This window comes from Nannospalax galili, unplaced genomic scaffold (assembly GCF_000622305.1).
Source record: "Nannospalax galili isolate Female #2095 unplaced genomic scaffold, S.galili_v1.0 scaffold648, whole genome shotgun sequence".
NCBI classification, from domain to species: Eukaryota; Metazoa; Chordata; class Mammalia; order Rodentia; family Spalacidae; genus Nannospalax; species Nannospalax galili.
This window is the reverse complement of record NW_008360311.1, coordinates 2,063,088-2,077,133: the sequence shown is the minus strand read 5'-3', so window position 1 is coordinate 2,077,133 and position 14,046 is coordinate 2,063,088. Positions and strand designations below refer to the sequence as shown.

The 14,046-nt window shown below is 50.6% G+C and overlaps 1 protein-coding gene across 1 annotated transcript in view; it reads right to left on the bottom strand.

Annotated features, from left to right (window-relative positions):
- Positions 1–6,808, bottom strand: part of Camk1g (calcium/calmodulin dependent protein kinase IG) — a 19,330-nt gene extending 12,522 nt beyond the window's left edge. Inside the window, exons 1-3 of the mRNA XM_017796031.2 lie at positions 6,650–6,808; positions 6,125–6,245; positions 3,205–3,333 (exon numbers count right to left, since the gene is read on the bottom strand). Of these exons, the coding sequence (XP_017651520.1) occupies positions 3,205–3,333; positions 6,125–6,245; positions 6,650–6,683 (284 nt within the window). The 5' untranslated portion in view covers positions 6,684–6,808. The remainder of the gene's footprint in view (positions 1–3,204; positions 3,334–6,124; positions 6,246–6,649) is intronic.
- Positions 6,809–14,046: the final 7,238 nt, after the last annotated feature.

Genomic DNA, 14,046 nt, shown 5'->3' with positions numbered 1-14,046 from the left:
TATGTACCTTTTCTTTCTTTCTATCTATCTATCTATCCATCCATTAATCCATCCATCCATCCATCATCTATCTATCTATCTATCTATCTATCATCTATCTAATCTATCATCTATCTATCTATCATCTATCTATCCATCTATCAATATCTATCTAATCTATCTATCTCTCATCTATCTATTTATCATCTGTCTATCTAATCTATCTATCTATCTACCTATCTATCATCTTTCTATCTATCTCTCATCTATCTATCTATCTATCATCTATCTGTCATCTATCTATCTATCTATCTATCATCTATCTATCTATGTATCTATCATCATCTATCATATTTGGCTTATCTTACTATTGTTCTTGTTTTTTTGTTTTTTTGATCTATCTATCTATCTATCTATCTATCTATCATCATCATCATCATCTATCATATTTGGCTTATCTTACTATTGTTCTTGTTTTTTTTTTTTCTTTTTTGAGATGGTCTCACTATGTAGCCCAGGCCCAGGCTGGCTTGGAGCTCATCATGTGGACTGTGCCTTGAGCTGTGGCAATCCTTTTGACCTCTGCCTCCCATGTGCTGTGCTCAGGTGCTAACCAGTACACCCAGCAACATTTTAAAAATAGGTTTCTTTTTAAAGATTAATTTATTTTTTATTTGTGTGTGTGTGCCTGTGTGAGTTTATGCGTACCACATCCTGTGCAAGGTACCCATAGGGGCCAAAGCACAGAGAATTCCCAGAACTGGAGTTACAGGCAGTTGTGAGCCTCTTGATGTAGGTGCTGGGAATTGAACTCAGGTCCTCTTCAGGGGAAGCAAGTGCTCTTAACCACTAGGCCATCGCTCCAGTCCCCCAGCAGGGCATTTATTTGATTGTTACTAGTGGGGTCTAGTGACTGGTACTGACACCTAGTAGGTGGAGGCAGAAATGCTAAATACCCCACAGCCCACAGACAGAAGGATCCGGTCCACCCATCATGGTGAAGCCCTGTGCTCGGTCAGTTACCTCTGTCCTGATCACTCAAAGACCATGTCAAGCAGAATAATCACGATAGGCCCATGTATGACCGGCCTTCCACACAGCTGTTCCACGAAGGCTCAGGGAGGAGGAAGGCCTCTGGAAGCTGACTCTGAATCCGATGGGCCTAGGCTTATACCAACTCTGACATTTCCTGACTTGGGCTGACTTTCTCAAGTCTTCCAAGTCTTACTTTTTATTTTGGTGTGAAAAGTGTATCTCTCACATGTTTGTATTTGGTTTAAAAGAGAAAGCACAGGGCAGGCAAGACGGCTCAGTCCCTAATGGTGCTTGTTGCACAGGCCTAGTGACTTGGTTCGAGCCCCAGAATCTATGTAAAAGAAAAAGAACCGACTCCACAAAGCCATCCTCTGACCTCTACGCAGGCACTGTGGCATGTGTGCCTGTACACATACACCTTCACACAATAATAAAAAAATACATTAAAAAATTAAGTAATCCATTTTTTAATGTGTATTAGTGTTTTGCTTGCATGTATGTTAAGTGTACCCAAGGGATGCAATGCTCTCAGAGGACAAAAGAGGGCATTGGATTCCTTAGAACTAGAGCTAAGGACAGTTGTTAGCCCCCATGTGGGTGCTGGGAATGAGCCCGCGTCCTTTGCAAGAGCAGCCAATGCTTTCAACTGCTCTCCATTATCCTTAAAATAATTACTTAATAAAAAAATGCATGAAAAATGCAGCGTGCCCAGGGAAATAAGAGGCCGCCACCAGCAGCTCTCTGATTTAAGATACCTGCAAAAACCGCAGAGCTGGCGCAGTGGCTCTGTGAAGGCTTGGACTGTCCTCACAGGCTAGTGATGCTGACATTGATTTCCTGATTATTCACTCACTGAACAAATATTTACTGAATAGCTAGGCTGTGAACACAGTGCTTGCTCTCGGTGAGTGGCCGGTCTCTCTCTCTCCCTCTCTCTCTCTCCTTCACATGCTCTCTCCCGTATAGAACTAGGTCGATACCTACAGTCAACATGTTCCAGGCATCTCTTTCTTTTTCCTGGAAGTTGGACGCGTTTATGCTCTTCAGCCCAAGCAATCAAGTTACGTTCTACTTAGTGGCACTTGGCTTCATCTCAGATCACTTTGGATGCTCTTCTCTTTTCACACTCTTGTTGATAAACCCCAAACCTGATCGTTTCTTTCCCTGAGATGCCTCTTGTGTCGTCTTTTCGTCTCCACATGACCCCGTGGCTCTTTCCTTGTTTCTTTGCCTCATGCCTAAATTGCTGTGGAGGTCTCATAATAGGCCCCCCACCTTCTAGGTAGGTCTCCTCAACCCATCCCCTGCCTTCTAGGCAGGTCTCCTCAACCTACCTTTCAGCACACCTAAGAGGCATGACTCCACAGTATTCATCAGACCCCGTGTCTCCCTCCAGCACTAACCTGCTCACAGAATAAAGCCCACATCCTTGATCGTGGCATAAAGGACCCTCTGCAAACCTTTGTTTCATTCCACAGTCTGCCTTCTTCCTCAATAAAATTTACTCATTATCAAGGTCTTCTTGGAAAGTATGTCTCACAGTCCACACTCATCTGGAGCGTGTGTCAGCAGAATGGACCTGTCGCCTCCATACTCTGCCTTCCGCTGCCAAGCGACAAGGTGGTGGGAGATGCTGGCTATTGGTACCTCTCTCCAGCTGGGCAGTGTGGGCTCCTGAAGGTGACAGGTTTGCCTGCCTCATCCTGTGGTTCTGATCCCTTGTCAATGCACCTGCCACACTGTAGGGCACGCGCATTCCACAGGCTAGTTGTGAAAGTCCCACTGTGAACGCTGGCAATCTGTCAGTGTAGCCTCCATCACAGTGGTTTCTGGGGTGAGTATGTGTTCTCTCTGAATCAAACCAAAGCCAATTTCCAAGTCTTCTGCTGCCTCCTCAGTACTGACCCTACCTGCTGTTGGCTATCAATTGGTGCTTGATTCTTTGAGCTAACTACTCTCTGCCCTACATGTACAGACCAGTTCTGCCACCAGTGAGTTCATTAATCAATTTGCTGGAAAAAACATTCATCCAGGACAGCTGTCTGAGCTTAGCTGACTGATTGACCTGACACTCCAATTCAGCCAAAGGGAGATGCCTTCAGGTGTAGCAAACCCAGCCTTGTTTGCTGTCAAGGTAACCTGAGAAGGGCATGTCAGGATCCCGTAGCTGCACCAGCTCAGCCCACTCACCTTTTCAACACAGCAATCTCGTTCTCTAGGCTGCTGTCCCGGAAGGCCGGTGACTTCTTCATGCACTTCAGGGCGAAGAGTTTCCCAGTCGCTCTTTGCTTCACCAGGAACACTTCTGAGAACGCGCCTCTGTGGGAAACAGGCCGAGACACAACTGTAACTCTGGCCGACCAGAGGGTGCATGGAAAGCTGGAGGGAGGCCTAGGTGAGGGAGGTTTGGGAATAGTTTCCACTCAGACTGAGGACCCAGAGTGAGGTGCTGTTCTTCTGACATGCCAGGGTGCACGCTCCCTCATAGGTCACACGGGACACAGACCGAGGCACCAGACAGCCACTTTGTCCTGCACAGTTTCTGCAGACTGTGGAAACTTCCTATGTGGCAAACCCCATCAAGAAAGATACTGTGGAGCTGATTCACCTCCCATCAGCGTGGCACCAGAGTGGCCCACGGGTGGTCGGTGGTGGCAGCAAGGAAGACAGATTCAGAAGCCGTTATCCTGTCATCCATCATCTATCTATATCATCTGTCTATCATCTATCTATCATCTATCATGTGTCTACCTACCTACCTATCATCCATCTATCATCATCTATCTATCTACCTATCATCTATCTACCTACCTATCATCCATCCATCTAGCTATCATCTATCTATCTATCTATCTATCTATCTATCTATCTATCATCATCTTTCTATCATCTTGGGTCTTGTTATGTTCAGACTGTCCTCAAACTCCTCCTGCCTCAGCTTCCCAGACAGCTGGGGCTATAGGCATGTCCTATCAAATGTCCTGGAAATCACTCTGATTTCATCTTCAGAGAACATCCTAGAAGTCTCTATAAATTCTGGGGTATGTTGGATGGAACTCATCAGGAAATAAGGCAGGGTTCTGGTAGAACAGGCGAAGGATGTGAAGGGCATCCTCTAGACACAAGTTATCAGAACAACAGATAATCGAGGGGCAAAAGCTGGAGCCTGATGGTCCATGTTAGCTTATTTTGGGTGACAAGTTTCTTGAATCCTGTAACTTCTACATACATGGTCTGAACAGTGGGAGTATCAATCGTACAGGATTCATAGGGTTGTATAAAGGATAAATGAGTTACTATCTGAAATTCTTAAAGATGTTAGTGGCATCTGTTTAAAACACATGTTTCCGCTATGGTTAGGAGTCTTACTGAGTAGCATTAGGCAGAATACCTCGTAATCCGCGAGGCAACAGAATCTAAGGGAGTGAAAAGCTGGGTCATCTCCTCTCCTGCCATCTGGATATTGTAGAACGATACTGGGGACACATCAAAACATGACTCTAAGTAGGAGATGCAGGAGATGTAGGAGACTCAGAGGTGACGTGCCATGATGTTTGCGGCTTGTTTGTAAATACATGTATGTGTATAAAACACATGCAGCTACCCCCGGGTGCCTATGGCGATTAGTTCCAGACTCTCAGAGTTCAGACTCTCAGGTGTTGCCTGTAGCCTATGCCCTTAAATCATCCCTACTCAAAACGCACACCGTGAAAACTTGTCCACGTTAAGTGCAGACCCATTTTCCCCCAATATTTTTGATCCTCGGATGGCTGAATCTGCTGATGTGGAAATGAAAGATACAGGATGGCTGTGTGAGATGCTAACAACTGGTGGACGGAAGCATGGGGGCTGATCCTCACTGTGACATTATTTCCATCTCTCTTTCCTTATTTTAAACACTTCGTTAAAAGCTGGAGCCATGGCTCTCAGACAGCTCCCATGTCCCTCTAGGTCTGCACATGGATGCGGCTGACCTCCCTCCCTGAGCTCCAGCAGACCAGGCAGCATAAGCTCTTGTCAATCTGGACTTGCTGCTCCCCACTTCCCTTGCATTTTGAGATGCGTAACAAATAATTTCTGATTCACTCATGAGCTTTGTCTCTCTCCCATCCTCCACACTCCAGCCACCTGCTTGGCAAAGCCAGAGCTCTGAGGGCTGGAACCACCACTGCAGCCCCCTGCGTACGTGGAGCCCGACACTTCTGGTGCAGGCAGTGCTTGGCGCCTGTCTGCAGCAAGAGCATTGGCATCTGTCACTGCCTGAGGCCTTGGCCTTCTGGCCAGGGAAGAGCGGAGTGGCACTTTATTGGAGCAGGGTGAAGGGAGCGCTTGCTGGAGGGAGCAGTCTGTGGGCTACACCTCACTGCCTAGGCCCAATTATCCCTGGTTCATTAGCTGACAGCTGGGGCTCTGAGGAAGCACGGGGCTGCTGGCTGGAGCTGCTGACTGGCCTACATCAGAGCCTGTGACCTCCTGAGGGACAGGCAGGACTGAGTGGTGAGCCTGCCCCAGACAAGCAGTCTGGCATGGAGTCGGTCAGCTGTGTGATTGGTGTCAAGGCTCAGGCCCAGACATAAGAAGAGAACCGATGGATGTGAGGAGCCCACCAGAAGCCTCATCTCTTCTGCCTAAAGCAGACAGTGAGATTATCCTGGTCACATGACTGGGGAAATGAGGAAAGCTGAATGGGAGGACCAAGGATAAAGTTCTATTGTCACTGAGTCTGTGGAACGTGTCCCAGTCCCTCTCCTCTGTTACCGGGTCAAGGATGCTCAAGTTGTCACAGATCTGGAAGAATGACAGAGGTCACTGGGTGGCTCAGGACACAGACTCTGGGGGAGGTTTTTATGAGGGCTCCAATGCCTTGAATCAAAAGGTTCCGTCTACCACTCTATCCCCAAGGCCATAAAATCTCTGCAGGTCTCCTTGAGCTGATGAGAGTGAGTTCTAGGGACCTTGGTTCACTCCCTCAGCCACGGAGGGTCCTACGTGTCAGAGCCCAGAGCAGGCAGCCCAGCCCTCTGACCTCCTGTTCTTCTGACCTCCCAGCCCTCTAACCTCCCGGATCTCTGGCCTCCCATCCCCCTGGCATCCTAGTCCCGGGACTTACGACCCCAGCACTTCCATGAAGATGAAGGTTTTCCGGATGTTGGTGGTCTGTTTCTTCCAGGAACTACAGTCCTCCTCCTCTTTTCGACCCATCGCCTCCAGAGTTGAAGCTGACAGGGGATCTTTGTGGGAGGAAGGAGTGGAGGGAGGGAAGCAAGACAAGTCTGATCAGAGAGTTTCTCAAATAAGATGAGAACAGGTTGCAAAAGAATCTAAAACACAACGGTGATGTAATGGCCAGAAGGAAGGACTAGGAGCAGAACCTGGATAAAGGCAGAAATAAAGTTCTCCCACTTGCTTTCTAAAATTGCTGAGCAATTTAGCAGCAGTGCTGTATCCTGCTTGCTACATGCTAAAGGCCTTCGATTGAGGGTGGCGACCCCGCTAGGTGATGTGTGCATTAGTGAACGGTGCACACACATGTGGGTTAACACAGAAACACCCAGCCTGAGGGTGTCTGAGCTGAGCCCAGGAGCTTCCCACCAGCACAGCTCTGCCATCTTGCCTGGTTCTTACTCCCACATACCTGCAGCGCTGTGAAGGAGCGTTGTACTATCCATCAGTGCTGCGCACAGTTGTTCATTAGCACCTGGGCTGAACTATGCCCTCGTTTCGTGCACCAAAGCTCCTGAGCAGCATATGCAGCACCTGTGACGTGCCACCTCCCTGATGATGGACCAGTTAGATGGTGGACCTCCTTCCTGGGCAGCCAGGCAAAGGAGGCAGGCAGTGAGCCACCCAGCCAACTCCTGTGGCTGAGTGACAGGGAGACTTGGTGGGTGATGGGGACAAACAAGGGTGTCTTCAGATAAGGTCTGGGGAGGCGCTGGGGAAGTATGATGTAGGCTGAAGGCTTTAAGCTGGAGGAGGCATCAAACAAACAAAAACTGCGTAGAGCTGCTTCCCCACAGAAGAATAAAGCACGAAGGGAGAGGTGTGACGTGCGCCAACAGCAGAATGCACGACTACCAGGTATCTGAAGGAGATGGGAAGACACACTTCTACCAACTCCCTCTGCCCTTGAACCTGACAGGGAAGTAGGAAAATATGCTAAAATCCTCTTCTCTTAGGAATGCCTTCTGATCCCACTTTAAAAAAAAAACAGAAACAAAATGCCCACAGAATCAATTCCTCAGTCCTTTTAGTAGCCGTTTATAATTAAAAGAAATTTTGTGGGCTGAGGAGAGCTTAGTCAGTCCAGTGCTTGTCTTGTAAGCATGAGGACCTGAGTCCGATACCTAGGACCCATGTTTTAAAGACTGTACGTATAATCCCAGCACTGGAGAGGCAGAGACAGGTGCTTCCTGGGGCTCACTGACCAACCAGGTTAGTCTTCTCACACACAAAAGTCTGTGCTTCTGTAATTTTGCATCGTGTGAAGTGCATGGGCTTGGAACCTCGTTCAAATCCTCCCTCTGCTAGTCACTCTGTTATCCTCTTGGAGAGTGGGGGCAGTGTGCTCTGAGGAGGACGAGCAGGGTGTCAGCTTTAGCCTGATGCCCTTTGTGGGTTCTGAGCTTTACATCTGCTTCTGCTTCTCAGGGTGTTTGGCACTGGGGATGCAGGAACCCCACCCACCAGGCAGGGAGAAAGGGAACTTGAACTTGTCCAGAGTAGCATGTCAGTCTCGTTGCTGGGCATTCTTGAAGAAGGCAGGGGTCAGGGTGCAGGGGCCCAGGGTAGAGGGGCACATATTTAAGGGTGCAGAATGGACAGGCCTGGTTTGCATGCCCCCCTTTCGTTTTTTTTTCCCTCCATGGAACAACTGGGTGAGGGGCTAATGAAGAGCCTGGATACATGGGCCTCAGCCGTGCTCATCACTCCCCCTTCAGGAGTTCTGGGGAACTGCCTGCTCCACAGGAGGCTCCCAGGCCCCATTAGCAGATCTGTGCTCAATGTTCCTTCCTTCCATGGCTCCTAAATAGCTTTAAAAACAGTATTCTTAGCTGAGGCGAGGGCATAGAAAACATCTTCCCCGCCCACCCCTCCTCCCATACACCGAGTCCTAACAACTTAGCTTTATCATCAGTATGTTGTGGAACATTCAGCAGCCCAGATCTGAACCCCACACCTTCCAAGGGCTGGCTTCCCACCATCTGTGATGTCAGATCCACCTCCTGGTGAGGGGGTCCAGGCCCCGGTGGGGTGGTCTCAGGTGGATAGGAAAGGTCTCCCTCACCCCAGCTGGGTCCTGCTGCTGTCTGCTCTAGCCTTACTCCCTCCTCCCCTGACTTCAGGAATCTAGGTCCTTTCAGAGGAAAAGAAAACAAATTCCAAGAATCTCTGAGCTTGAATAGCACTTGCTTCCAAAGGGCTCTGTCTCCCAGCATTTCTGGTAACAATTCCCCTGGGTTCTGCAGCTTAGGAGCAGTCCTCACAGACTTTCCTGAGGTTTAGGTTAGAGCCAATTTCACCTCCATGGAGGCCTCCCAGGAGGCATCCCAGATGTTGGCATGTGCTCCTAGTTCCTGCCCCTCACTCATCAACAAAGCCAGACTTTGTGAAGATTCCACGCCAAAGACTCCTGGCAAAGAAACTGACCTTATTCGTAGGACCATCTCGGAGCTGTAGGGATAACACTCCTTTATTCAGTGAGCATCTACCTGTTAAGTATGTCATGTATGCTCAGAACTGAACACAGATGTTTCTGTGGCACACGCCTGGCCCTGAAAATGTCTGCAATGTAGTTGGAAGGCCAAATGCAAGTCTGTGGCTGTATAAAGAAGGAACTGAAGTGTCAGGCAACATGCTTGGGGGACAACTGTGGGGCTCCACCCTCGGTCTGCAGTACCCGTTATTGGGCTGGTACACACAGGAGGTCTAGCCTGCAGTAGACCCTTGGGTGAATGCAGAGGGCAGTCCTGGAGAGTGGGTTTGTCAAGGACAGCTTCTGATAGGAGCTGGACTTAAGGTGGGTGAGGGAGCTCTGAGCCTGTGCAGAGGGCAGTGGCTCCGCTGAAGCTCTTGCTGGGAGGCCCTGCCTGGAGCTTAGGGGCCACAGGAGGCCTGACTCTTGCTTCATGTCACTCTTAACACCAGCAGATGATGTGAGCCCTGCACTGAGATTTGAGTGCACAGCTTGGTCACAGACCCTCTCTGGGACACTCTAATTCAGGCCACTTCCTCCCCAGATCTTTTTCTGAATACATGTAGTAATCTGAAGGCATCCTGTGTCAGGTCAACATCTTCTCTAGAAACAACTCCATGGCTGTGACTTAGTCTTGCTGTGGTTTTGGGCTGGTCTTCCTAGCCTCTTGGGGGTAACTTTGCCTCAGGGGAGATGATGAGGTCGCTTCTTCCTAGAGGGTGGGCAGGACAGCTGCAGGCTTGGCTCAGACGCTGCCCCTGAGCACAGCCTCCTCCTGTGCTTAGAGGACAGGTGCTCCGTCACTTGGTGGCAGCCACTGAGCTATTGATGAGATGTTGCTGAGAGAGTTTGGGCCATGAGCCTAGGAAGCAGGAGGCCTCATATGGCACTCCCATGGGGCTCAGTCTCCACTCCTTTTCAGGCTCCATTTGGTCTGAGCCTGTACTGGTCCCAGATAGAACATTCAGGAAGATGAGGCATGTTAGCGACACCCTCCTCAACGCCATCTCAAAGCCACATGTGCCAGGTCACCTCATGATCCCACACTTTACTTCCTGGGCCCTCTCTCTGGACTCCCACTCCTGTTCTCCTGCTCTCTGTGACCTCCTGACCAGAACTTTCCTCTTTGAGCATCAGCCATCTCGGACTCCGCTCTGAGGTACATATTTAAGAAATGAGTGTTGCCCTGCTCTTAAAACATCCCAGAGTCCTGGAGTATCATGTTGTAAACTGAAGGCGTTTGGTCCAGTTCTACCAGCTCTCCCTAACACAGGTTGACATGCTATCTCTAAGCTAGCCTAGACATACCAGAGGGGTGGGGACAGGGATGGAGGGAGTTGGAATAGTATCTCTACAGTTTTAAATGCACGGGCAAAGGCTCTCATATGGGAAGAGACCCCAGGCTTTCTTTCGGTACCCCTGTCTGGGTTTCCTGAGCAAGGAGGTGTGACTCACTCCTGCATGAAGTGAACAGGCCTCAGTAGCTTCCAGAGCTAGCTCTGTTTTCATTGATCTGAGAAGAATCAGTGTGTCCCAAGATTCATTTTTCTTTTCTGCTGCTGGGGATTGAACCCAGAGCTATGTACTAAACAAGCACTCTACCACAGAGCTCTGCCCTCAACCACCGTAAAGCTTCTTTGTCCTCTGCCACGATTGTTGGAAGCATGGCTCCATAATGGGTCTGGGGACCCTGGAAGGGAGGTTATCTATGGGATCATCTTTAATAAGAATGTGTGCTCTGCCTCCCAGTCGGGACACACACACACACACACACACACACACACACACACACACACACGCAGGCCAGATGGCAAAAGGTGGGAGGTTTTCCTGAACTGGCTCTACAGTTTGCTGAACTCTGGCCTGTACCGGACGCGACATTGTCCTCTGAATTGGAAGCATAATAGGAACCCAAGTTTAGCTCCCATCTTAGCTTGGTACTCTGGAGCTGTGCAGCCCAAGGCAGATTCCTCTACACCTCTGAATTTCCACCGTTCTCCTTAGTGAAAAATGGAGACTGGGCTAGACTGGGTCCCTGAAGTCTGTTTTGTGGACTGTGAGTCTCAAGACTCCCTGTGGGAAGGTGGCTTTGCTGCCTGTGTGGGTCCCTGGAGAGTCCCACTCCACATTAGCTCCTGAAAGACCCCAAGGACCACTAAACAGCACTTGCTTACTGAGGTTTGTCCTAGCCGTTCCCACATTTCCTTGATGATGAAACTTTCCTAAACCCATTAGCAACAGGAACCCGGGGCTGCCCAGAGCATGTGCTGGCTCATGCAGGGCAAGGCCATCTCCAATACTGTCTCACTCGCTCTTTCTGAGGGATCCACGGTGGCACCTGTGCAGCCCTCACAAATTGTTGCAACCCAGCGGCTCATCAGCCACCAGGACCCTATGGGCTCGCGGAGCCTCCTGCTGGAGAGAAATGCTGAGGCCCATTCCCTCAGTGCCCAGCCTCTTGCCAGCTCTGCGTACCAGTTTCTGCTCGCAGACTAACTGAGGAAGAAGGTTTTTCAATTGCGTCTGCAGTTTTTTTAGGTGAAAACCCACATTTCCATATTTAAGCTCAACCAAATCATCGTTGCAGGGTGACAAGCCAGCTTCTCATGGGAAGCTGAGAGCCATCTCCACTGCCTTCCCAGGAAGCAGCTGGGAGAGTAGGGTGGCGGTTTATTCTTAACTACACTGGCAGCCTCAGTTTCCCCATCATCTGTAGAGTGGGAACAGCAACCTCTGCCTCCTATGAGGTCAATTGCATCCAAGGGCAGGGAACACAACGTGTCCAGTCTCTTACCACTTGGCTTATCCCACAGTGTGAAGTGTGAGCTGAACACCGAGCATTCGGGAAGAGGAGGGGCAGCAGGTGCTGATTTACCTAGGGACAAGCATGACAGGAGTTGGGGAGCTATGTCCCCAGAGCTGCCCCAGCTCTCCTAGGCCTCCCACAGTGACAGCATCCATGTCCCCAGGATTCTGAAGTGTTAGAAGACATATGACTTTCACACATCACAGCCTGGAGTGCATACCCCACAATTCCTCTGATCCTGGGCAGAAGAACCAGGCATCTTCCCCAACACAGAGGAAACATGCCCGGGTGAGTTTCTATACACACTGGTGTTGTTGAGGGAGTCATTAGGGGTTAATGTCCCTTATCTGTGTGTCTCACATTGTTGACTATGAAGCCTAGCTCATAGGCACAAGGAGCTCATCTGTGCAGGCCTGGGATGCATTACTATTAAATGTTCCAGCCAGGTACTTTGCTGAGGCCCCTAGGAAGGGGGCAGCTAGGATGATGGGGAAGCAGTGCCAAGCATAGGCTGCTCTGAGAAGCTACCAGCCTTCCTTCTGGGGACTCGGCTTTGCCACTCAGGACAGCCTGCAGCCGGCCCCCACTGCTGCTTTCTGCCTGGAGCTGCTCCACCCCAGCCCCCTAGCCACTGACCATGGTGGTATGCCTGCAGTTGTAGAGGCAGCCACAGCCTTTCCGCAGACTCGGCCGCGCCTCCTCTCATTCATGCACCAGTTCATTCACTCCCAGCTCAGGCTGCGGCTGGGCGCCGTCACTCGTCACTAGCACGCATTCCGTGTGGTAATTTATTTCTGGCCCTGTGTGCGTGTGTATGGGGGAGAAGGAACGAGGGAAGAGCTCTCCTTTAGGAGAGGGAGGCTTTTTTCTTCCAGCCGGAATCGCTCCCAGGCCCGGCAGAACAAGACTGAGCGTCAGGGCAGGGCAGTGGGCTGGGCAGTTTGCAGCCACGACCGCACAATCTTGTTTGATGACCCCTGCCGCCTTTCAAAGTGACACCGTTATATAATTGAGATGCTTGTGGATAATGATGTTCAGAAAAACAAAAATGCTCTGAATGAAACAGTACACGGCCATGCTAGGCTGGGAGTCCCAGTCCTCAGGTTCCTCCCCCCCAGTGTCCTTGTCAATGTACCTGGGAACCTGTTGCCTGTGATCTGGAGCTGGCTGCTGGGGCATCACTCACTCATCTCCTTATGACACTGTCATGCAGCCCAGCTCCCGGGGAGGGAGACACATGGCTTTGATGATCCAAGAAGGGCTGAGCCCCCTGCGGTTCTCAGTGTTGAAGCTGAGGTACCCTGTCTGTTGGTTGAGCTGCTCCTGGCTCCAGCCTAAACCTTCATTTCCCAGTGTCTGGGATGACTTTTCCCAGTTCCCCCATCTTGCACCCCTCCCACCCCAATAACAGTATGAAAAGGTCTCTGAATGTGTCATAAGAGCAGGGTTCAAACACTACCACCATATAAGGGGCGCTGGGGGCAGCTGGCTGCAGTTGTAGGGAGTCACCTCATCTAGACTAAGGGAAATAGTCTAGCCCATTGCAGGATGGATTGAAAACCCGTTGCCAGCTGTGAAGTGGGGTGATATCAGTTATTACTAAGCATTTTGTGCCCTGGTCTGTTTCAGACATGGGTCTCATGGTTGGCCTTGGTTTAGCTCAGGTCAGTAAGGAATGATGGCTGGGCTCTGTCTACAATCAGGAAAAGATTCTCTCCTTACCCAAGACTGCTTGACTCACTTGACTCGGCTCAGAGCTTTTCCTCTGTGTCCCTCTGGCTCCCTAGGCTGGCAGTGCAGGCGGCTCCTGGGGCACCTCCACAAACCTCAGGGTTAATGTTGTGCGTCAAAGTTACGTGGACAGAAGGGGCCGGGGTGCCGAGGGGGGCGGTGGAAATCCAGTCTTGCTCTTAACACTTCTCCCAGAGAGCCGCACCGGGAAGTTTAAAGACTTCAGAAGACAGATGCGCCCCTGGGGAAGGTGAAGGAGCTGGCTTGTGACTGACATTAGCTGCCTGGGTCTGTGTTCTGCATCTTAAAGCTGCAGCCTTGGCCCTGGGATGGGAAGCTGAGCCGTGCAGGGACCATGCTGCAGGGCCTGAGGCCGTCTCCTCCCCAGGGTGTGCAGGGCAGCCACAGGCTGTTTACCTGGCCTTTGTGCCCACAGGCTTTCCTACCCCCTCTCCAATCCAGAGGTGGGCAGAGTGGGCATTCCCTGTTTGACAGATGGGGCCCCAGAGGTAAAGGAATGAAGGGTGAGTTGGAGGAGGGATGCTAGGGAACTGGAGGTCCTGATCCCCTTGCATGGCGCCTGGAGGTTGCTCAGCTAAGCACACGCCCCTGTTCTTGCCCCTGCCCAGAAGTGCAGAAGGCGCCCCTGGGCCAGGCTAGGAGGGATGATTAGATGGTTCCTTGAGAAGCCCCCATTCAGACTTCTCTTCCCGGGCAGCTACAACTTACCCTTGAGACCACAAGAGTCAGGAGAGATTGACCCAGGCTGAAAGGAGCCCAAGTCACTCACAGAAGTGAC